The sequence below is a fragment of the Dromiciops gliroides genome, chromosome 6 (genome assembly GCF_019393635.1).
Source record: "Dromiciops gliroides isolate mDroGli1 chromosome 6, mDroGli1.pri, whole genome shotgun sequence".
Lineage (NCBI taxonomy): Eukaryota > Metazoa > Chordata > Mammalia > Microbiotheria > Microbiotheriidae > Dromiciops > Dromiciops gliroides.
The window spans coordinates 279,716,216-279,741,230 of NC_057866.1; the positions used below are offsets into that span (position 1 = coordinate 279,716,216).

The 25,015-nt window shown below is 36.4% G+C and overlaps 1 protein-coding gene across 8 annotated transcripts in view; it reads left to right on the plus strand.

Annotated features, from left to right (window-relative positions):
• SGCZ (sarcoglycan zeta) overlaps positions 1–25,015 on the plus strand; it is a 623,247-nt gene that overhangs the window by 460,223 nt on the left and 138,009 nt on the right. For 7 of the 8 annotated variants that reach the window (XM_043970999.1, XM_043970996.1, XM_043971002.1 and 4 more), the window contains one exon: positions 15,979–16,173. In XM_043970999.1, the coding sequence (XP_043826934.1) occupies positions 15,979–16,173 (195 nt within the window). Of the gene's footprint in view, positions 1–15,978; positions 16,174–25,015 lie in introns of those variants that run through there. The other variant, XM_043971004.1, reaches the window with a different exon arrangement.

A 25,015-nucleotide genomic window follows, 5' to 3' on the forward strand; every position in this document is an offset into this window, starting at 1 on the left:
GCTGGGCTACTGTGAAGAAAATTGTTTGTCAGGTATAAGGCACTATATAAATGTTATCTTTTGCTGTTGTTGCAATGATCAACTTCATGGGTTTATTGTAAGGAAGTCTCTCTTTAAAGTACTATATAAATGTAGTTTACTAGAAAAAAATGATGAGCAGGATGCTATCAGAAAGACCTGGAAGGACCTGCATGAGCTGATGCAAAGTGAAATGTACTGTATACAAAATAACAGCAATATTGTGAGATGATCTGATGTGAATGACATGGTTATTTTCAGCAATGCAATGATCCAAGACAACTTTAAAGGTCTTATGAAAAATGCAAACCAACTATAGGGAGTGAACTGATGGTATCTGAATACAGATGGAAGCATATATTTTGTTAATTCCTTACTCTGAAATTTCATTTTTGTTGGTATTCTTTTCACAACCTGGCTAATTTGGAAATGTTTTGCATGACTGTTCATGTATAGCTTATATTGAGTTGTTTGAGTTCTTGATGGTAGTGTGTAATTTAAGATTCTAAATGTGGATTCTAATGTGTTCCCCCAGTTTGGGGGAAACTGACTAAAAATCACTGATAAAACGAGTTTAGGTTTTTAAGGGTTTATTGGAAAATAGAAAGAAAAAGATTGAGAACAGAATTCTAACAGTCTGGCATTCCTATCTTTCCTCAAATCTCCTGTGAAGTCCTCTGCCGCCACCACCATCAAGTCCGGAAGCCAAAAGGCCCGCGCTCTCTGCGCAGGCTCCCTTTCCTCCTTCCTGTCTCCTCCCAGACCATAGGAGGCTCCTCCAGTTGATTGGCTGGTAGACTTGATAGACAGCACCCATGAGCAAGCGTCATTTCCTGACGCCAAGGAAAAGCCACAATGCCTCTGAGGCATTTTCCTCATGGTGGAGCTCTCCACAGCAAGTCTCCAGTAGGTGGCGTCATTCCAATCATTACAGTAGGCAATGGGAAGAAAATTTGGAGCACATTTTTTTTAATTGATGTCAAAATTTGTATTTTATATGTAATTTGGGAAAATAAAATTCTAAATATATATATATATATATATATATTTTAGTGAGGCAATTGGGGTTAAGTGACTTGCCCAGGGCCACACAGCTAGTAAGCGTTAAGTGTCTGAGGCTGGATTTGAACTCAGGTACTCCTGACTCCAGGGCCAGTGCCCTATCCACTGCGCCACCTAGCTGCCCCTCTAAATATAATTTTTTAAAGAAAATCCATGGTCTCAATGAAGAGTTTAAACAGAAAAGAATGAAAATGGACCATTAGGACAAATGATGGAGAATCTTGCTAGAGCAATGAATTTTCAAAGGAAGAAATCAGTAGATTTGTGACAAGAAACTAGAGATTAATGAAAAATTCTAGCACACAATCAAGAGACAATAAGATAAGAAAAATATATGAGTCACCAATCTTATAGACAGCATTGAGCAAGAAAATCTAAGATTTTTTGGTTTCCTAGAACAAGTTTTTTGTTGTTTTTTTTTAAGTTTGAGGGGGCAGCTAGGTGGTACAGTGGATAGAGCACCAGCCCTGGAGTCAGGAGCACCTGAGTTCAAATCCAGCTTCAGACACTTAACACTTACTAGCTGTGTGACCCTGGGCAAGTCACTTAACCCCAATTGTCTCACTTAAAATAAAATTCTTTAAAAAAAGTTTGAATACTTAATTCAATTGTGGAAGGAGAAAAATGTGCAAACATATTGGAAACAAAGGGTAAAATTCACAGACTGGTAATAGAGAGAAATACAATATGTAACTCACCACAAGTTTGGTGGTCAAGTTTCAATATGTCAGTATTCAATAACAAATCTTGCAAGCAGTCAGGAAGAAGCTTTTCATATAGTAAGAGAAAAGAGACTAATTCATGCAAGACTATTCTATGTCCATGAAAAATGAAGATAAAAGTAAAATATGAGAAATCACTTAGCTCTCAAAATACCTCCATATCTTCCCAAAATGGTCCTTTACAGATCATTTTTTAAAAAATTGATTTTAACCATTGGGGGAGAGAGGATTTCAATCATTATTGTGAAAGAAACTAGAGGTGAGCAAATCCTTTGAAATGCAAATTCATCCAAAAAGAAACCTTAAAAGGGTAAATAAATCCAAATATTAGGAAAAAAACAGAGAAGATAAATCAGAAGATAAATTGCTTAATAAACATAAAAGCAAAACATGGCTCTCTGTGTGAGTGGGTGGGTGCACTCGTGCACATGTGTATATTAAACTCTCAGCTTTTCTAAATGCTTTGATGGAACAAACAAATCCCCAAGAAAGGGTCTAAGAAAGTATGTGACTGGAAAGAAGGATATATGCTAAGAGTATTAAACTAGTCTTATGGACTTCATAAATGAAGGTCTTTCAAAGGAAGAGTTAGGAAGAAGAGAGGAAATCAGGGTGATCTGGAAATATATGCAGAACATATGTGCTCTCCTTATTCTCCCGTAGTCAAGATAGTATGTTGGCCTTTCAGGGTTCTGGCGGTAGCTCTGAGCTATTGGTAAGTCTTTTTCCCTAATGTCCTCAGTTCTCAAACCTCTGCTGGCTGTGTGTGAGGCCATTGTTAGTGCACAAGTTTCATTTAACTACTTAACAATGGAGAGCTTTTACAAAGGAATATTTACTCCAAAGACATCACAAGTGCAAAACACAATCATCCATCCCTTCCTCAATACCTCAGAGCTGTACTCTTCCCTATACCTCATTTTCTGAAGGAATAGGTTCAATATTTAGCTCAATTCCTATATGACATTCAACCTACCAAATTCTCCAAATGTTGGAGGACACCAGTATTGGAATGGTGAAGATTATGGAGCTCTGTCCTGCCCTTTCAAAACTCACAAGATCTCAGAGGCTCCACTCTCTTCATCTAGAATAGAAAAGAAAAATGAGAAAGTCCAAGGAAAGAAGCTTGTTTCAAAAGGATGGTGTGTTCTCAGAGGGGAGAAGACCACTTAGCCTCTCACATTCCCCCATTGTCACTACCTGGAATCTGTGTAGAAAGGAGACAGTGAATGAGACAAAGAGTTTCTCCATCTGTGAAATGAGCTAGAGAAAGAAATGGCAAACAACTCCAGTATCTTTGGTAAGAAAACCCCAAATAGTGTTGGACATGACTGGAAAATGACTGACTGAATGGAGTAGGAAAGAAAAATAGAACAGGAGGTTGAGAAATGTTGAGAGAAAATGGATCTTGGAGAGTGTCTGAGCCAAACAATTTGTTTTTCAGTTAGGGGAATGTGGTATTGAGGGAATTATATGGCAGAATATTTATGTGACAAAAGACAGAGCCTAGACTTGGATCCTCTGATGTCAAATCCAGCATCTCTTCCTCTATTTTATCATATTTCTGAGTATGAGATTATACAGTTGAAAGTAGTCAAAAAGTTTTTGAGAAAGGGAGGAATTCAAAGACATACTTTTTTCTGCCTTTGGTAAAGGAGAAGAGGAGCTATTGTTTTCTGAGACTTATTCCTTGACTGAGGTTCATTGGGAAAACAATGAGAGAATATTTTGGAGTTGGGAAGAAAAATAGTCCTAGAATTTTATGTGGAAATCAGTAGGAAGGCTGGAGCAGGAAATGAACTAGGAAAGGAAGGAGTGAGGGGCATCTGGAATCATGGTCTTGGCTGAGTTGGCTTTTATCTTCTAGAAATGTCACTGTGTGACAGAGGGACAGATATTAGGTGCCCAGCATATGTAGAGAGTGAAGATTTTAGGGTATAATAAAAGTGATACTAGATAAAGAGGAGGATGAGCTAAAGAAGCATTTCTTGGAAAAGGCCAACCCAGATGAATGTCATTTCTGGTGATGAGAGTAGAGAATAGGGAAAATTTGTCTAAGGGTAAGTGAGGTAGAAAAAGGATAGCAGGAAAGGAAAATGGGAAAAAATTATGAGACAGAGGGAAATGTAAAGAGAAAGACAACAACAATACCAGTTGAGTTAATAAATATGGACTGAGACTATGTAACAGAAGCCTGTGGGGAGACACTGAGATCAGATTAGTGTTGTTAAAAAATCAGATTTCTAGAGGTTATGTAAGATAACAAAGCATAATAAGTTTTGATAAATGACTGAAGCTTTCATTAAGCATAAAATATCTAGCAATCAACCTACTAAAATACACGAAAGCCTTGTATAGATTCAGTTATAATAACTCCTTAAAGAAATAAGTAACAACATAAATAGCTGGAGAAATATTTAATGCGTATAGCTAGACTGTGCCAATATAATAAAAATGTCAATACTTCCAAAATTAATTTCTGCTTTTAATGCTATACTAATCAAATCATCAAGAGGATACTTTATAAAACTTGATAAAATAAAGATAAAATTCATTTGGAAAAACAAAAGATATAGAATGTCAAGGGAAATGATAAAAATAAGTCAGGATGAAAGGGGAATAACACTTTCAGACCTCAAATTATAGAGCAGCAACCATCAAAACCAGCTAATATTGATTGAAAAAGTCGCAAGATAGATCAATGGGACAGATGAGACAAGGGAGAATCAAAAACAATAAAACTCGGTAACCTATTTGATAAAGTGGAAAACATAAATTACCTAAGAAAAAGCTCTTTATTTGATAAAAACTAATGGGAAAACTGGAAAGTGGTCTAACAGAAAGAAATTAGATACAGATCAACACCTTACACCATATTTCACAATGCATTCTAAATGGATATCAACTTTAATATTAAAGATCATACTGAAAAAAAGGAAGAGGACAGATCATACACCTCTCATAGCTATGGGTAGGAGATATATCTTTTGACAAATGAGAAATGGAGGGAATCACAAAATATATGCTAGATAGAATACCTGAATAACTATGGACCCAGGTTCACAATATTGCATAAGATAAAGCAACAAAAAATCATTTAAAAAAAAGAGCAAGAAAGCAAAATGTTTCTGATGAGGCTATACAAATAGCTGAGGAAGGAAGGAAAGTGAAAGTGAAAGAGAAAGAAGAAAGAAAAAAGATATACTCAACTAAATTCAGAATCCCAGAGAATAGCAAGGAGAGATAAGGTGTGGCTTATCTGTCTGTCTGTCTGTTTATTTTTAATGAGTGATGCAAAGAATAAAAAGAAAACAATAGAATGTGAAAAAAACCAAGAAATCTTTTCAAAGAAATTAGAGATATCAAGAGAATATTTCCTGCAAAAGTTTGCTTGGTAAAAGACAAATATGATAAGGACTTAACAGAAACAGAAGAAAAAAAAAGCTATACAAGAAAGACCTTAACATCATCAATAACCACAATGGTGTGGCTACTGAGCTAGAGCCAGACATCCTGGAGAATCAAGTCAAGTGGGCATTGCTAACAATAAAGTTAGTGAAGGTGATGGAATTCTAGTTGAATTATTTAATGCCCTAAAAGAAGTTACAGTTAAAGTGCCGCACTCAATATACCAGCAAATTTGGAAAACTCAATAGTGGCCACTGGATTGGAAAAGACTAGTTCATGTCCTAATCCTAAAGATGGGCAATGACAAGGAATGTTCAAATTACTGAACAATTGCACTCATTTCACACATCGGCTGGGTTACATCTAAGATTCTTCAAGCTAGGCTTCAGCAATATGTGAACCTAGAATAACCAGAACAGCAGGCTGGTTTTCAAAGGAGGCAGAGAAACTAGAGACCAAATTGCCAATATGCACTGGGTTATGGAGAAAGCTAGGGAGCTGCAGAAAAAACATCTACTTCTCCTTCACTGACTACGATAAACTCTTTAACTGTGTGGATCACAACAAAATGCGACAAGTTCTCCAAAAGATGGGAGTACCAGATCATCTTACTTGTCTCCTGAGGAAACTATATTCAGGCAAAGAAGCAGAAGTTAGAATTTAACATCAAACAACTGATTGGTTTAATATTGGAATGGAGTATGAGAAATTTGTAGATTGTTGTCTTATTTATTTAATTTATATGCAGAATGCATCATGTGAAATGACAGGCTGGGAGATTCAAAACCTGGAATTATAGTTGGTAGGCAGAAAGTAAAGGTAAAGGGGAATTAAGAAATCTTTTAATGAGGGTGAAGGAGGAAAGCGCAATAGCTGGCTTGAAGCTTAACATACAAAAAAATAATTTAACAAACCCTAAGATCTTTCTAGCACACTTCCTAGCAAATAGAGGGAGAAGAAATGGATATAATGTCAGATTTTATGTTCTTGGGCTCAAAAAAATACTGCAGATACCAACTGCATTAATAGGTACTTGCCCCCTTGGAAGGAAAACTATGGCAAATCTGAACAGCATAGTGAAAAGCAGAGACATCACCTAGCCAACAAAGATCAGTACGGTCAAAGCTATGGTTCTTCTAGTAGCAATGTATGGCTGTGAGAGCTGGACAAAAACTGAACACCACAGAATTTACACTTTTGAATTGTGGTGCTGAAGAAAACTTTTGAGAGCCCCTTGGATGACAAGAAGATCAAATCAGTCAATACTTAAAGAAATTAATTCAGGCACTTCACTGAAAGGTCAAATACTGAAGCTAAAGTTGAAATCCTTTGGCCATATAATGAAAAGATGGGACTTATTGGGAAAGACCCTAATAATGGGAAAGATTGAAAGGCAAAGGAAAAGGGGACAGTAGAGCATGAGATGGATAAATAGTGTCATGGAAACAATGAAGATGAATTTGCACAGACTTAGAGGGAGAGTGGAGGATAGAAGGGCCTGGCATGTTATGGTCCATGGGGTCACAAATATTTGGACACAACTGAACAACAACAATAAAAGTTAAAATAGATAACTTTGATTATTTGAATGTGAAAAGCTTCTGCACAAAGAATATTAATGCATCTGAGTTGAGAAGAGCAATAGTTGAATAGAATTTAGGAAATAATGATTTGGTATCCAAGATACATAAATAATGTATATGTGTATGACTAATACTCATTCCCCAATAAAGGATCAAATGAAATGAACAAATATTTCTCATAACAAAAATTGCAATAAATTTACAAGCACATGAAAGAATGCTCAATAAATGGATCTTCTCTTTTCCTCTACAACCCTTTGCTATGGCCTTTCACTCAAAGATTTGCTTTTGGAAGCTGTCCAAGGTAGGTTTGGAAGGGGATGTTAGTCTTTTAGCATCTCAGGAGCTTGAGGAACATTAAACCCTTTACCAAAAAGGTTGTTGCCATCCTACTTTGTGGGTAAGTGAGAGTGAGAGTGAGAGAGAGAAACAGAGAGAGAGAGAGAGAGAGAGAGAGAGAGAGAGAGAGAGAGAGAGAGAGAGAGAGGGAGGGAGAGAGAGTTGTTAGGGGACATGCTAAGTTCTAAATTGATTTCTAACATATATTTCTCTCCTCCTCATAGCCAAATAGAATCTGAAGGAAGCAAATCTTTGGGTAGAAGGCCTGCTTTAGTATTGAAGCCAGCCAAATCTATGGACTCAACTCAGGTTTTCAGAGGTGATTCATCTAATAGAAAACTATCTCTTAAGCATCTATCTGGCATCTACCTCTGTCACTGGAAGTGATTGTTGTCGTTCAGTTGTTTCATTTGTGTCTGCCTCTTTGTGACCCCATTTGGGGTTTTTCTTGGCAAAGAAACTGCTGTGGTTTATTTCCTTCTCCAGCCCATTTTACAGATGAGGAAACTGAGGCAGAGTGAAGTGACTTGCCCAGGATCACACAACTAGTTAGTAACTGAGTCCAAACCTGAACTCAGGAATATGAGTCTTCCTGATTCTAGGCCTGGCACTTTATCCACTGAGCCACCTAGCTGCCCCACTGGAAATAATACAGTTACCAAAACAATCGTCTAATTGGAAAAAGAGGCCTTGGATATAACTAACCTAAGAATCCTAACAATAAAAAGTCAGCATGCCATAGTGGAGAGAAAATAAACTATCCAGAAAACCAGGAAGACCAGGCTTGAAGTCACAATGCCAATATATACAGGTTATGTGACCCTGGGCAAGTCACTTAATTTTTCATTGCTCAAGACTACTCTCTAAGACTGTAAATTGGAGGTAAGATTCTGACTTACATTGGTAGATGGAGTTTCCTTATATGAATGAAAATAATGGAATTCTCTATCCAATTAAGTGATCCTAATGACAGGAACTCATGTTTCTAGAGGACTTGAACCTTCTCCAGTACTTCTCATGTAAAGACTAAACACTAAATAATTCAGATAGCTATCTCATGGGTATCACAAGTTCACCATGTCTAAACGAGAATGCATCTTTCCCCAACCATGCTTCTCAATTTCTGTATTCCTGTTGGCTACCACCATTCTTCCAACCACCTAATTTACAACCTTGGAACCATCCTCAGTTCTTGATTCTCTGTCACCTAGACCCCATTTGACCTCACATGCCTTCAGTTACTAAGTCCCATTGATTCAAGCTTCCACAACATTCCTGGCACCCATCCCATTGTCTCCACCATATAACCACAAGTGTGGCTCAGGCCCCTATCTCTGTCACCTATACTATAGGACTGGCCTTTTCATTGCTCTTACTGCCTCTGTTCTGTCCTCTCATCAGCCCATTGTCTACACAGCTGCCTCACTGATTTTCCTGAAGCACAGATCAGACCTTGTCTTCCCTCCATAATAACCAGCAGTTGTCTCTGAATCTTTTATGATCAAATACAAACTCTACTGTTTGGCATTTAATGCTCTTTAGAAACTGGCTCTAACCTATCTGACTGGCTTTATTATACATTATTCTGTTTCATGCACTCCCTTGTTTGACCAAAATGGCTTTTTGGCTATGTTTCACATGCAGTGCTCTGTTTCTAGTCTGGCTTTATTTGCACAAGCTGACCCACACCCCTACCTCATGCCTGAGAATGTCTCCTTACTTATTCCCTTGGAGAGCCCGTCATTTCCTACAAAGTTCATTGTATTTGCCCCCTTCAAGGGTGGGCTGGTGCCAGCTCAGAAGGACTGATTGTTCAGTTTTCACCTCAGAAATCAGCAAACACTAAAAATTAGAGCTTTATTTATTGTTTTGTTAATGGTCTAGACTTAAGAAATTGATGGTGAAATAGTTGGTATAGAATAAACTTCAAAGTGTACCATGCATATATTTTTCCCAGAGACATAGTTATTAAATATTTACCAACACACCACTGAGCCACCTCCACATGAGGTCTTTTCTGAACCTAAGGTGCAAAGACTTCCTCCAAACGCAAAGTACCTTAGACTTATCTTGTATATATTTTATATGTTTCCCCATAGACACCCTGGCTTGCCATGAGTAAAGAATTCATTGCCTTCCAGCTGAATCATGTACTTCTCTAAACTTAGCTAGATTGGTCTTCAATGAGCAGATTCAGGTCTATGTAGAATTCTTACCAAGTTTGTGCTCCACTGTCATAATCTTCCAGAGTCCAGGATCCCACCCAGGTGGGAACAACATCTCGCTCAGGTGAGGAGTTCTTGGTAACATCACAAGAAAACACATGAAAACATACTAATATAGTGACAGAAGATCATCCAATGAGGGCAATGGACATTCTGAGAGTAGTAGATAGAAGGTTTTTGAACCCAGAGTTCTTGCACTGTTTTTTTTTTTCTTTTTTTTTAATCATAAAAGTATTTTATCATTTTCCAGTTACATATAAAGATGGTTTTCAACATTTGTTTTCATGAGATTTTTAGTTCCAAATTTTTCTCTCTCCCTTCCTTCCCTCCCCCCTCCCCAAGACATCAAGCAATCTGATATAGGTTATGTATGTTCAATCCCATTAAACATATTTCTGCATTAGTCATGTTGTGAAAAAAGAATCAGAACACAAAGGAAAAACCTCAAAAAAGAAAAAAAAAACAAAAAGTAGAAACAGTATGTTTCAATCTGCATTCAGAATTCACAGTTCTTTTTTGGGGGATGTGAGGAACATTTTCCATCACGAGTTCTTTGGAATTGTCTTGGATCATTGCAAGGCCGAGAAGAGCTAAGTCTATCACAGTTGATCATCACACAATGATTGTACTTTTTTTTAAGAAAATATATTTTCATACCTATTTCCTTTGTAATCTTTATATTCTATTTTTTCCTGTTAAAAAATCATATTCTTAGAAAAGGTACATAACCTTCACTCAGACTCCAAAGGGCTCCAGGATATACATTAAAAGTTTAAGAACCCCTTTAGAAGGATTGACCCCATTGTGAAGAAACTGAACTAAAGAGCATTAATTTTACAAAGGAACATCATTTACAACCAAATTTTATTTATATGTACATACACACACATTTTGTGTGTGTGTGTGTGTGTGTGTATGCATGGGCAGCCAGGTGGATGGTAGATAGAGCACTGGCCCTGGAGTTAGGAGGACCTGAGTTCAAATCTAACTTCAGATGCATACTAGCAAATCACTTAATCCTGTTTGCCTCTTTTCTCATTTGTAAAATGAGCTAAAGAAGGAAATGCCAAACCACGTCAATATCTTTGAGAAGAAAATGTCAAAAGGGGCCATGAAGAGTCAGACACAACTGATAAATAACAACAACAAAGATTTTGTATATGTATGTGTATGTGTGTGTGTTTATGTGTATTTGTATGTGTATATGTTGGTTATATAAAAACTTTGAAAGTGTACAAATGAATCTAATGTGGTTAAAATTAGACAGAAAAAGGTAACTGGGGGAAAATCTATTTATATATATATATACAATCTACATAATTATATATGTATGTGTGTGAGTATGTGTGTATATATGTATATATATACATATATGTGTGTGTGTGCGTGTGTGTGTGTGTATGTGCGTGTATAGATAGAGAGATAGAGATCGATAGATGATCACATTTATTCTCTCTTGCTTTCAGGGCCTCCCCTCCCCTAGTGAAAATAACTAACTAAATGAATCTGCACATTTCAGCTAAACAGGTTCCTGCATTGGTGTATTGTTAAGGTTAATGTTCAGATGCACTCCTACAAAATGACACTCCAACACCAGGTGAAGAAAATTAGATTTAATTAATATTATAGTACAGGAAAAGAGATATTAGTTTTGCAGCAGCAATAAAGTAAGCAGCCTAACAATGTAGCTATTAAAGCAAAAGTGACCACTATGTAGAGATTTAAAGGGAAATACATCACCAAATCGGGGAAGCACCCACTCCTGGGTCCATTGGCTAGGGGTCTCGGTACAGCCTCCCAGAGTTCCGATTGGGAATATCCTGGGCTGAGCGTCCTCCCCATGAGTGAGACTCCAAAGAGGCAGAGGCTTTACTTTGATTTATATCGGACTTTAAACAAAAGTGGCTTGAAGCCAACAATAGCGGCTTGTATGATGAACTAATTTTATGACTGACACCAAGTGAGTTCGCACAGTATCACTGCCAGAGAAGTTGGAATAAATATTTAGTTTCTCAGGGCATACTCCTGAGGGGGAGCCAAACCCTAGGACTACCCCTGGAATTGTTTATAATCCATAGGATCCTGGGAACCTTAGGCAGTTAATCAGTGAGATATGCCTAGAAGGGACCTGGCCAAGATCCCAGCAGGGTATCCTGCTTCACAATCCCACTCTCAGTCAAAACAGGGGCAATTTCCCACGTTAAGCTATACCTAGAGTTCACAGAAAACATCTGGGAGTTCATAGAGGGGGCAAACACAGGCTTGTGAGCTACGCCTATACCTGGATAATCTTCTAATATTCATTTACCTTTCAATTGGCTATGTCCAATATGTCTCATTCTAGAGCTTAAATCCATCATGTCTTTGGGAAGAGTGGGGCCTAGCATGTTTCATCTCCATTCCTTTGGACTGATGATTTATCATGGGTTTGATATATTTTTTCCTTTTCCTTGGGTCTCTTTCAGGTAAAGACCTAATAATGACATCACTGGGTCAATGATATGAACAGTTTATGAACTGCATAATTGCAAATTGCTTTCCAGGATGTCTGGCTCATTTTATAGTTCCAAAAACAGTGCACAGGTGTGTCTGTTTTCCCACAGCCTATGCAACACTTGTATTTTTCCTTCTTTGTCATATTGGCCAATGTGATGGGTATGAGGTAAAACCACAGACTTGCTTTAACTTGAGTCTTTCTAATTATTAACAGGAGCAGCTAGGTGGCACAGTGTACAGAGTACCAGTCCAGGAGACAGGAAGACTCCTTTTCCTAAGTTCAAATCCAACCTCAGATACTTACTAGCCATGTGACCCTAGGCAATTTACTTAACCCTGTTTGTTTCAGTTGCCTTATCTGTAAAGTGAACGGGAGAAGGAAATAGCAAACCACTCCATTATCTCTGCCAAGAAAACCCCAAAAGAGGCCAGACACAACTGAAAAAAAATTACTAAAGAACAAAATTAATAGTAACTTGAAACATTTTTTTTTAATCTGATTATGGATAGATTAGATTTGTTCCTTTGAAAACAGTGCAGTTTTTGATAATTTATTGGGGAATGGCTCTTAAGTCTTCTTATTCATTTGAATTCATTCTATATATATATATATATTATTATATATTATATTATATATTATATATTATATATATATATATTATTTGAGACCTTTATCAGAGAAACAATGCAAAGACTTTTCCCCAGTTACCTTTTTCCTTCTAATTTTAACTGCATTAGATTTATTTGTGCAAAACCTTTAAAAAATTAAATAATCAAAAGTATCGATTTCATCTGGTCTGATCCTCTCTCTTGCTTTAATCATAAGTACTTCTCCATTCAAAGAGTTCAAAGGCTGTGTCTTCTTTGCTCTTCTAATTTGCTCATGATGTCACCTTTTATAGCTGTGTTATGCATCCATTTGAACCTTATCCTGGTGTATAGTGTGAATTGTTAGGCCATGCAGAATTTCTGGCAGATGGCCTTTTAGTATTCCCAATAGTTTTTGTCAAATAATGAGGCCATTTTCTCATAACTTGGATCTTTGGGTTTATCAAATACCTTGTTTACTGTGGGCCTTCTTTCCTGTAAATTGTGTGCCCAGCCTGTAACATTAATCAACTTCTTGCTTTTTTAACCTGTAACAAATCATTTACAATTATTATTGCTTTGTAATGTAGTCAGCTTTAGCATTACTAGACCTCCTTCCTTCCTACTTTTAAAGAAATTATTAACTTTGAGATTGTATTTTTGTGATGAGAATTGATTATTTTTTCTAGCTTTATAAGAATCTTTTTATTGACATGGTACTGAATATATAAATTAATGTATGTCATTTTTAATTAATTAATTAAATTAATGTATTGTCATTTTTAGCATGTCAACAGCCCAAATTTGCAAGAACATATCTCTAACTGGCATAGGAGATGGACTGCTTGGCCCAGAGTCAGAAAGACCTGAATTCAAATCCCACCTCATACATTTACTACCTGTGTGACCCTCTGTCTTCATCAGTTTCCTCTGTAAGATGAGGATAATAATAGTACCTACTTCCCATGGTTGTTGTGAGGATCAGATGAGAGAAAGCCCCTATCACAGGGCCTGGCACATTGTGGGTTCCCAATAAATGCTTGTTTGTTTCCTTCCTTCCTTCCTTCCTTCCTTCCTTCCTTCCTTCCTTCCTTCCTTCCTTCCTTCCTTCCTTCCTTCCTTCCTTCCTTCCTTCCTTCCTTCCTCCTTTCCTTCCTTCCTTCCTTGAACGTTTAAAGGTTTGCTAATATTATTTGAGTTCTCAGGAATAAATATAAATTAAAATTGAAAAAATAAAAGAAAATGGAAACATTTAACTTGTCAACACTCAGCCTGTGCCACAAACATCATTCAGGATTACATCATTTCTCTGGTGCATTTATTGGACACACAACTTCTCCCCATTATTGGGACAGTCATCATGAAGGTGAAATTGGTGGCAACTATCATAGAATTCAGATTTACAGAGATGATGGTGAAAGGGAAAAATGAAAATTAATGTTACTTTGATTATGAACAACTAATTTCTTTAAATATTTCATAAATAGTTAAGGAAATCACTCTTTCAAGGAGGCAAATGGAATATTGTGAAAAGTTTACCTAGTAAATATTCTTTTGACTTGTCTTATCTAAAGCGCCAGGTAGTTGTTAATGTTCAATCATTTTTCAGTCATGTCTGACTCTCTGTAATCCCATATCAGGTTTTCTTGGCAGAGATACTTGAATAGCTTGCCATTTCCTTTTCCAGTTCATTTTACAAATGATATACTGAGGCAAACAGGGTTAAGTACATTTCAAAGGTCACACAGCTGGGAAGTGTATGAAGCCAAATTTGAACTCAGAAATATGTCTTCCTTACTACAGGCCCATCACTCTATCTATTGTGCCCCCCAGATTTCCCCTGCCACATACTTTCAAGTCATCACATAATGGATTTAGTTGTCCATTTCAGAATATGAAATATCTAAATGGGTTGCTTCCTATACTCATGGAAAAATACTACTTTAAAAATGTTCATTTCAGTGTGATAATTTTTTCTTTTTATTATTATAATTAAAGATACAAATGACTTTATTTTGATGAGATAACCAAAATTGAAATGCAACTAAAAGCATTATGAATTCAAGTTGAGAAAGTATATTGTAAAGTATTTTGTAAACCTTAAAGTCCCTATCAATTGTAACTATTATTAGTATTTTCATCATTATTACAACAGCAACAAAAACCCTGTTGTTATTCATGCTGTACACATAAACCGGAATAAATGCTTTTTTCCCTCAATGTTTCTTATATATACTTGGATGGTTTTATTGTAGTCTATTTCACCATATTCCTCTAAGAAATGATCTGTCCTCCATGTCTGGAAGGCTTTCCCTTCTCCCTTGCTCCTCAGAATCCTTCTCTTCATCTGAGAGCTTCCCCAAGCACCTTCTTTTTTTTTGTTTGTTTGGTTTTTTTAGTGAGGCAATTGGGGTTAAGTGACTTGCCCAGGGTCACACAGCTAGAAAGTGTTAAGTGTTTGAGGCCGGATTTGAACTCAGGTACTCCTGAATCCAGGGCCGGTGCTCTATCCACTGCACCACCTAGCTACCCCCAAGCACCTTCTTATACATGAAGTCTTTTATTATCCTCCCAGCACCCAGTGTCCCCCTCCAAAGTATCTTATATTTACCTATGTTGTATTTATTATCTTTATATTTATTCTGTAACTACTTGTGAATATGCTTATTATCTTCCCTGGTAGAATGGAAATTCCTTGAGAGCTAGTTTCATTCTTTGCATTACTATGCCAATATGCACAAGAATACATTGTTATGAAGACTTCTTTTGAGAGAGAGTCTCTTTGCATCTGTATGTCCTGTGCTTAGTATCGTGCCTCACACCTAATAGGATGGGAGGCAGACTTTTACACATTGGACATAATGTTGACCAACACCTGCCCAGGAGGCCAGGTGAATATGGGTGGTGATACCCCCTCAGAGACATGTATCATGCTAGTTCTTCTGCCATAGCTAATATGGTAGGATTTTTAGGGGATATCCGGGGAAAGGACTCAATGGCTACTCCAGGCAGTATAGTAAAGAGGAAAGAGCATTGAACCAGAAGTCATCAGACCTAGGCTCTAGTCCCATCTCTGCCTAATAATCTGTGTGCCTGGGTATACTACTTCCTTTCTGTGACTTGGCTTCTGTATTTGTAAATGAAGCTAGTTTGGACTAGGCAACCCCTTGGTCCCTTCCAACTCAATCTTTAAATCTCTGATTTCTGAATTTGGGGACAGAAATAAAACAGCAGTTGGAAATTGTATATAATTCTCAAGTTGCCATCAGCATCAAGAGAACTTCTACCAAGCCATTGTGATGGTAATTGTTTGAGGAAATGTGTCAGATACCAATTAAAAAATCATTATAGTGGGAGTTACTGACATGTATCAAGTGTTTTAACTTTTATTGATTCCAACATCCATCAGGAACCACTTCTAGGGAATGCACTCAGCCTGAGGGTGGTACAGAGACCCACTTGGTAGGGACTCTGACTCAATCACAAGAAAATTTTTATGGATTTTAGTTTCTGATGATGTCATTTACACCCCTACAGATGACACGAGAACAGTACATATTGGCAACACAGCAGAATCACCTGCCCCGAACGGAGAATCCTCAATTTTATCCAGTTGGAATTTATGGATGGAGGAAGAGGTGCTTATACTTTTTTGTCCTCCTGCTTCTGGTTACTGCAATTGTTAACTTAGCCATGACGATATGGATATTGAAAGTGATGAATTTCACTGTGGTAAGTACAGCCACAAACCTCCATCTCTCTGCTGTTTAGTCAAAGACAACTCAGCTGTCTCAGTTTTCAACAGTGCTTATGACCTTAGTTTTGCACATGCATGGTGGAATTCCAAGACTGTGATATCTGCTTATGATGGATTTCATCAGGATATAGATTTGACACTGGCTGCTATTTAAATGGAAAACAAAACTTTGGTTTGCTTTAAAAAACCCCACAAATATTTGTCACCATCAAGGTTTGTTTTCTTTCTAAGTTAGGAAGCACTTATCATGCATGAACATGTTAAATTTTTAATTGTCATAACAGATATGTAGGTGGTGATGTTATTTTTTATAGGTACCTCTTCATTTATCTAGATCAGAAAAAAATTTGATTTAATTAAAACTATAAAAAATGCCAACAAAATTTAATATGCAAAATAAGTTATAGAATATTACATGAAATTTCTAGCATTTCATAAGGCAGAAAAACAATTAACAAATGACAACCAGGATATAAAACTGTTTTTAGTCTATGGCCTGCTCAAGGTTGTCTAGAATTTCTGCTACATCTAACCACCTTTGCATCATATAATTAAGCTCAGTGTCTATACAGTTTGGATTGTGATGATTGAACTTTTATTCAATTCCTATAATTCTTTTTCTATGTTCTATTTTTTCTACAAAAATTATAGCAAACTTGTAAAATAGTAATAAAGATGAGCATTTCCATAAATAAAGAACAGAAAAGATTATAGATGAAACTGTGAGTCTATTACATGCAGCTTGTTGGGTTTTTTTTTAGTATATATTAAATTTAACATAGTAGTACTCACACAGCCATGCCTATCTGTGTTCCCTTCCGAATTTCCCTTCTTTCTTCTCTTTTCAGTGTTTTATTGATCCTTTTTAAATTTTTCCTTTTTTTAGTGTAACTATTAATACCTTATCACTTCCCTCCTTAAATCTTCCACCTCCTAAAAGTGAAAGCACTCTCATAACTATAACTATATATATATATGTATACATATGTATGTATGTATGTATGTATGTATGTATATTTACAGAAATCAAATATAACTGCTTACATTTGAAAATATGTGATTCATTTTGCATCTACTATTTTTCTTCCAAGAGCTGGAAATCATGCTTCATCACCAATCTGATGTAGTCTTTACCATTCACCAGACTGATTAATGTTCTGAAATCTTTCAGAGGTCTTTTCCTTTAAAATACCATAGTTATTATATAAAATGTTCTTCTGACTCTCATCTCTCTCCCTCTATTGGTTCATAAAGTACTCCAATGTCTCTCTGAATCTCTCATCATTTATAATTTCTTAGAGTATATTAATATTCCATTACATTCATGTGCGATAATTTGATTAGCCATCCCCAATTTGGCACCTCTTCAGTATCTAATTTTTTGCTGCAATTAAAAGTTGTGTCAAAAATTTTTTTATACATTTTTATATTTATCCTCCATCTTTTTTCATTTCTCTCTGGGGCATAAGTCTGGTAGTGCATTGCTGGGTCAGGAAATATGCCCAGTTTGACAGTTTTGAGGGTATGGAGAACCCTCACAGTTGTTTTAACTTGCACTTTACTTAGTATTAATTTGAAGCATTCTAAATATGATTGTTCTTATGGTTCTGTATTTCTCAATATGAGAACTGCCTGTTATCTCCTTTGGCTTTTTCTCTTGGGCAACAGCTTGTGTCCTTATATATTTGAATCAATTCCCTAGGAAGTTTTGGAATCAAACTTCTGTCAAATATATTTGCTGCAAATCTGTTTTCCCTAGTGAACTTCCAATTTTCCCAGGCATTTTTTTGTTTTAATAGTGAATCCTCATGCCAGCAGTTGGCATCCTTGGAATTATCTAACTCTACACTATTATATTTTGATTGCTTCTAGGTTATATATCTAATCTTAATCCACTCATCAATTTTTCTCCTTTTTAAAAATAACTACCAAATTGTTTTTATTCACTTCTTCAAAGTATATTTTAAGATCTGGTACTAATAGGCCTCCTTCCTTTCCACTACTTTTTCAATATTTCCCTTCAGGTTCTCAAACTAGATTCTTCTGGTTTGTTCCTTCTGATGCATTATGTCATGGTTTTTGTTTACATTTATAAATTGATGCTGTGGTGGTTAGGGTGGTTTGATTTCCATGACATTGAATTATGGCACCATATTTGGTACTGGGTATACAAAGAAAAAATTATATAATCCTTGCCTTTAAAGTAGAGGAGAATATTCATAAATAAATGTAATATATGCAATGTAATTCCAGAGTAATTTTAGGAACAGAGGGAGGGTAAGCTGGAGAGAAAAGCATTCCCAACTGTAGAGAATCAGGAAAAGTCCCACATAGAGAAGATATCTTGGAATTCACAGGAATGAGAGATGCACAAGGGCCTAAGACTCTAGTACAAACTTAGGTTCCTAGAAAACATCCCTCAGCATTTGACTGACCAACCTTCCCCCCAAATTCATAGCATAAGTCTAGAAGGGAAATGATTTAGGGTTTGCTAAAGAGAAAATTCCCCAGCATCAAGTGAGTTACAGTTTCAAACTAGATATGAACATAAACCTAGGTAGTATAACTCTAAGGCCTTGGATATTTTCAAGAAATGAACTTGGAGTTGCTGGAGGTTCCCATCAAACTTATACCATCTGAATAATGCATGTTAATATTGCAAGTTCAGTTCTTTTTCCCCACTATGTTGTGGCTTACCTCTTTACCTGTTGCTCTGTGTCCAGAACATTGCTTGCATTATACTTGCCTCCAAGAGGTAGGTCCCTATTCAGATTCTTCTCTTCTCTCCACCATACCTCTCTCTCCTCTCTCTCCTCTCTCTCTCTCTCTCTCTTCTCTCTCTCTCTCTCTCTCTCTCTCTTTCTCTCTCTCTCTTTCTTTTGTCCTTCTTCTTTTCTCTCTAGAAGCTTAGATCTTAGAATTCTCAAACTTCGAAGTTCTAGAGTGGCAACTTTGAGTCATGCTGGTCAAGACTTTCCCTTCTTCCTTTAGTATATCTCCCCACCAAGCAATGCTCCTATCCCTTTCCTTTGGTCCTTCTCCTTAAATTGCCTATAAAGGGGCAGCTAGGTGGCCCAGTAGCTATAGAGCACCGGCCTGGAGTCAGGAGGACCTGAGTTCAAATCTGGCCCAGACACTTAACCACTCACTACCTGTGTGACCCTGGGCAAGTCACTTAACCCCAATTGCCTCACCAAAAAAATAATAATAACAATAATAAAATTGCCCTTATAGTTCCTTCATTGTTCTCCCCAGCCTCATTTCATTCTGATCTTTAGCACTAACAGTCTTTTTTTGTTTGTTTGTTTTGTTTTGTTTTGCAGAGCAATGAGGGTTAAGTGACTTGCCCAGGGTCACACAGGTAGTGTCAAGTTGTCTGAGGTCAGATTTTAACTCCGGTCCTCCAGAATCCAGGGCCAGTGCTTTTATCACTGCACCACCTAGCTGCCATGATCTTTAGACTATATGCTACTTTTAAAAGACTATGGGGGCAGCTAGGTGGCATAGTAGATAAAGCACCACACCCTGGATTCAGGATACCTGAGTTTAAATCAGGCCTCAGACACTTGACACTTAACTAGCCTGTGTGACCCTGGGCAAGTCACTTAACCCTCATTGTCCTGAAAAAAAAAAGACTATGTAACACTGCTATATCTGTGCTTTATTAACAGCTCTTATTGCCATATTTCATACACATCTATTATAATCCACTTAATTTGAAATAATCTATATTAACTATTTCATATACATCTATTTATTTTTAATCAATATTTTCAATCATTGATTTATTTTTGTTTTTACATCTCCTATGAAATTTCCAATCCATCCATTTCCCATTGCAAAGGCCATAATTATGACAAATCATTAGGAAGGGGAAACAATTCAGTAAAATTAACCAAGACATCAAAAAATTCTGATATGACCTGTAGAATTCCATACCCATAGTCTGTCCTACCTGTACCAAGAAGAAGGAAATATAAATACATTTCCAAATTTTTTCTTTGGGTGACAAGCTTGGCTAAAATATATCTCAAATGTAATATCAATTGTTTTGTTGTTTCATTTACACTGTTATAAATGATTATGGACATATTTCCTGGTCCTTCCTAGTTCACAACGGCATCAACTCATGTCTTCCCCATACTTTTCAGTATTGAATTTATTCATTGTTTCTTAAAGCATAAAAATATTCCATTTGTTCCATTCCTTACCACAAACTTGTTTAGCCATTTCCTTAATCAATGGGAATCTACTTTTTTTCAAGCCCTTTATTGCCCCCCCCACACACACACACACAAAGTGCTAATATGAATACTTTTGTGTAATACTTTGTGTCTTTCTTCTTATCATTGCCCTCTTCATTATATAGGCCTAGAAATAGAATCTCTCAGTAAAAGGGTTTTGGCATTTTAAAATTTGTCTTATCATAATTCCACTTTGCTTTCAAAATTTCTTGACCAAATCATTTTTCCACCAACTGTGTATAAATGTTCCTGTTTGTCCACAACTCTCCAAAATTGCTTATTTAAAGTTTTTTGTCATCCTTGCCAATTTGTTGAATGTGAGGTAAAACCGAAGTTTGCTTTGATGTACATTTCTCTTATTTTTTAATGACTGGGAGTATTTTATGTAGTTTTTAGTAGTTTAAATTTATTCTTTTGTAAACTTTTTCTTCATGTCCTTTCACTACCAGATGGCTTTTGTTTTATGTATTTTCATTAGTTCCCAAAATATCCTGGATACCAGACCCATATCACAAATATTTCATTTGTTCCCAGTTAATTGCCTTCTCTTTTCCTATCTTATTGCTCATTATCCACTCAGATTATAAACTTCTTAAGGCTAGGTAGTGTCTTTTTGCCTCTTTTTTTTGTATCCCCAGTGTTTAATACAATTCTGGAACATAGTAGAGGCTTAATATTGATTAGGAAAGCTTTTTAATTTCATATAATCAAAATTATCTTTTTTATCTTTTTTTTTAGTCACATGCTGTCATTTGTATTTACTTAGCAGTCCACCACCTAGCCATAGAAATGAAAGGTACATGATCTAAATTACTTATATTTATATGACAAGATCTTTAATATTGAGGTCACATATCCTTTTTGTGTGTATTATTGTATATGGTGTATAGTGTTCTAAACTAAATTTGCCCAGAATCTTTTGTAGTTTTCCTAGGAATTCATTTTTTTTCCAAATAGGGAGTTCTTTCCTAAGTAATTCTGTTTTCAGATCATCACTGAGCTCCATTTTAAATGTAAGTTGAATGGTCAGCCCTGTGTGCTACTAATTATTCTCATTGCACAACTTCTCCTTTTCTTCCTCAGTGGAATTATTTCCATTTTCCTCCTCAGGATTTCATGATAGCTTTTTATTTCCCCTGGGCTGTTTTCCCTTATAAAATTTTAACTCATGAGGACTTAAACTATCCTTTCTCCCATCATCTTAAATTGACCCATCCGCCAGTCACCTAGCATTCAGGTGAGCTGAGTGCTAGAATTGTATGTAGTAGTGAATTCAGGCCATTTCCACTAGTTTTTTCTGCTTTCTGCTATTACATAGAAAAGAAAGCAGGCCCATGTTCTGTTAATTGCTTTTCCATCTTTAGAAATGGAACCTATTATTTAGCCAGTAGAGAGGGCTCTGAATATCCCCCACCCAAATTTCTCTCTTCAATTCTTCTGGTTACTAGTAGGCCCAAGTTCAAGAATAAGTAGCTATATGTTCTAGATAATACTTCCCAAATTTGATGATAATGAAGATGACAATGCTATTAATAATGGTGCCTTCAGGGCAGCTAGATGGCACAGTGGTTAGAGCATTGGCCCTGGATTCAGGAAGACCTGAGTTCAAATCCGGCCTCAGGACACTTAACACTTATAGCTGTGTGACCCTGGGCAATCGCTTAACCCCCAATTGCCTCACACACAAAAAAAAAAGAAAAGAAAAAAAAAAAGAATGGTACCTTCACAAGTACAGGTTTCAGGAAATAGAGGAAGTATCATTAGACAACAGAAAGGTCATCTCCCAAGCATAAACAGGTGAGAGGCCCATTATATACTGCAACTAGATGCCCATCCAAAGCACCTTGTTCAATGCTATACACAGTACCTTAGGAAGGGACAATAACAAACTTGGTAACTACTGGTAAAAGTTCAAGCAAGATGCCAAAGGGGCCTTCAAGAATTAGTTTATCAAGTACCTGGTAAAGTGAATACACCCATCAAAACAGCCCCCTGTTCCCTAAGGATTTTCTATTTAAGAAGACTAGACTAAAGGCAAGAAGAACATTGTGTTATAGAGGGTGAGGGGAGTAAGGAGGGGATGCCTATGGTGGGGAAAAAACTGATGGGGAAGAGGTGAGAAAGTCCGAGTGAGAAGAGTAGCAGCACGCTGCAAATTTTCTTTGAAGCAATTTAAAAAATAACTATGATGCCATGGTACAAATGTAGATCACATATTCCCTCCCTTTCCTAGCAACATGGCTTGTATAAAAGCATATATAAGTCAGCCTATGTTCTGGGGTTTCTTGCATTTGGACAAATGCAACCTGTGGTATGTATATGTAAGACAGATGACTTTGTTCATTTGTCTGGGGCATGAGTTTACTCCTGTGTTCTGAGAGAAAAGTAGTTATTATATTTTCTGAAGAAAGCAGTTATGGGATAGTTCTGGGATGGCAGTTATTGAGTCGCATATGACAGAAATTTCCATGTATGTGTTACATATATTATATGTACATAGGTATGCATTGTGGTGTGTGTATGTATGTACATATCTCACCCTGACAATATTGAGCCAACGCTGACCTTTCTGAGTTGAGATACCCATAATGGAATCAGGTTCCTATAAGGAAGAGATGCAGTGATGGTCTCATATCAACATGGAATGGAATGGTGAGACTGGAAAGTGACATCAGGATAAATAGCTGATTTCAGAGCCAGCCATGACTGGGTTAAAGTCCCACCTCTGACACATATTGACTGTATGACCTTGGGCAGATCATTTAACCTCTTGCTGCTCTAGGCAAATCTCTACAGACTCATAAATTGCCGAAAATTGTGGACTAAGTAGGCAGTATCTTCATTCAGGATATCTTTGAACTAATGCACTTGCAAGTTCAGTCCCTATTTGTCCACCTTTTAAAAATTTACTTTCAACTCCAAATTCTCTCCCTCTCATTGAGAAGGCAAAAAATACCAAAACTACCATAGATATGAAGTCATGCACTACATATTCTGACATTAACCAAGCTGTAAAAAATAAATGAATGACTGAAGCAAAAAAAAACTAAAATAAAATTAAGGAGAAAAAAATATACTTCAACTTTTGCTGAGTCATACTTTCTCTATTTGAAGATGGATAGCATTTTTCAGTTTTAATCCTTTGGAACTGTTGTGGATCATTTATTCATCAAAGTTGCTAAGTCTTTCACAGTCGATTATCATAATAAAATTATTGTTACTGTCTACATTGCTCTACTGGTTCTGTTCAATTAACTTAGCATCAAATTCATATCATACTTATCAGGTTTTTCTGAGACTAATCCCTTCATCATATCATATAGCACAGGAGCATTCCTGTACCCAGTAACTCTGTTTAGCCATGCCCAGTTGTTGGGTATCCCTTTAGTCTCCAATCTTTGCCACCACAAAAAGAACTGCTATAAATATGAATCCTTCTCCTTTTTTCTTTCTCTTTGAGGTATGACCGTGGCAGTATTGATAGGTAAAGGGTCATGCAGGGTTTTGTAGTTCTTTGGACATAGTTCCTTGTTTTCCACAAGGAACGGACAAGTTCACAACTCCACCCAAAAAGGCATTAGTGTATCAGTATTTTTACATCCTCTTCAGCAATCATCATTTTCCTTTTCTGCCATTTTAGGCAATCTTATGGGGGTGTAAGTAGTACTTTGGTGTTGTCTTCATTTGCATTTCTCTAATTATACTGATTTAGAGAATTTTTTCACAAGACTATTGATAGCTTTGATTTTTTTTCTTCTGGAAACTGCCCAGTTTGTATCCTTTGTCCAATTATCAATGGCGAATAGCTCTTATTCTTAGAAATCCATATTTTTGAGAAATAAGACATTTATGAGAGAAATTTGCTGTAAACAACATTTCAAGTTTAATGTTTTCCTTTTATTTTGGCTGCATGGTGTTTGTCTGAGCAAACCTTTTTAATTTAATCAAATCAAAATGATCACTTTATCTCCTGTAATGCTTTCTATTTCATTTGGTCATGAATTCTTCCCTTATCTATTCATCTGACAGGTAATTTTTTTCCATAACACTTAATTTGGTTATGGTGTCACCTATTAGGTCTAAATCATGCACATATTATTCAGCTCTTAGCATATGCCCCTAAGATGTTAGTGCCTACTTTCTTTCAGACTGCTTTCAATTTTCCCAACTGCTTTGTCTATAGTTAATTCATGTCCCAATAGTTGGGATCTTTAGATTGATCAAACAATAATTTTCTGTGCTCATTTGCTTCTTTATGTTGTGTACCTGATTTATTCGATTGATCAGGACATTCATTTTTTATCCAGTATCAATAGTTTTGTTGATTACGACTTTGTGGTAATCCATTACTGTAAAGTCCTTCATCCTTCATTTTTTTATTGATTCCCTTGATGTTCTTGACCTCAATCCCTATTCTCCAAAACATACTGAACCTGAACATGTGCTGTTATTTTGTCGAGGTCACGTTTTTCTTTTTCTTGCTTCCTGCTTTTAGCATTGGAGCTTTCTTAGAAAAGATTCTGCAGTGGTTTGCCATTTCCTACTCAGCTCATTTTACAATGCGGAAACTGAA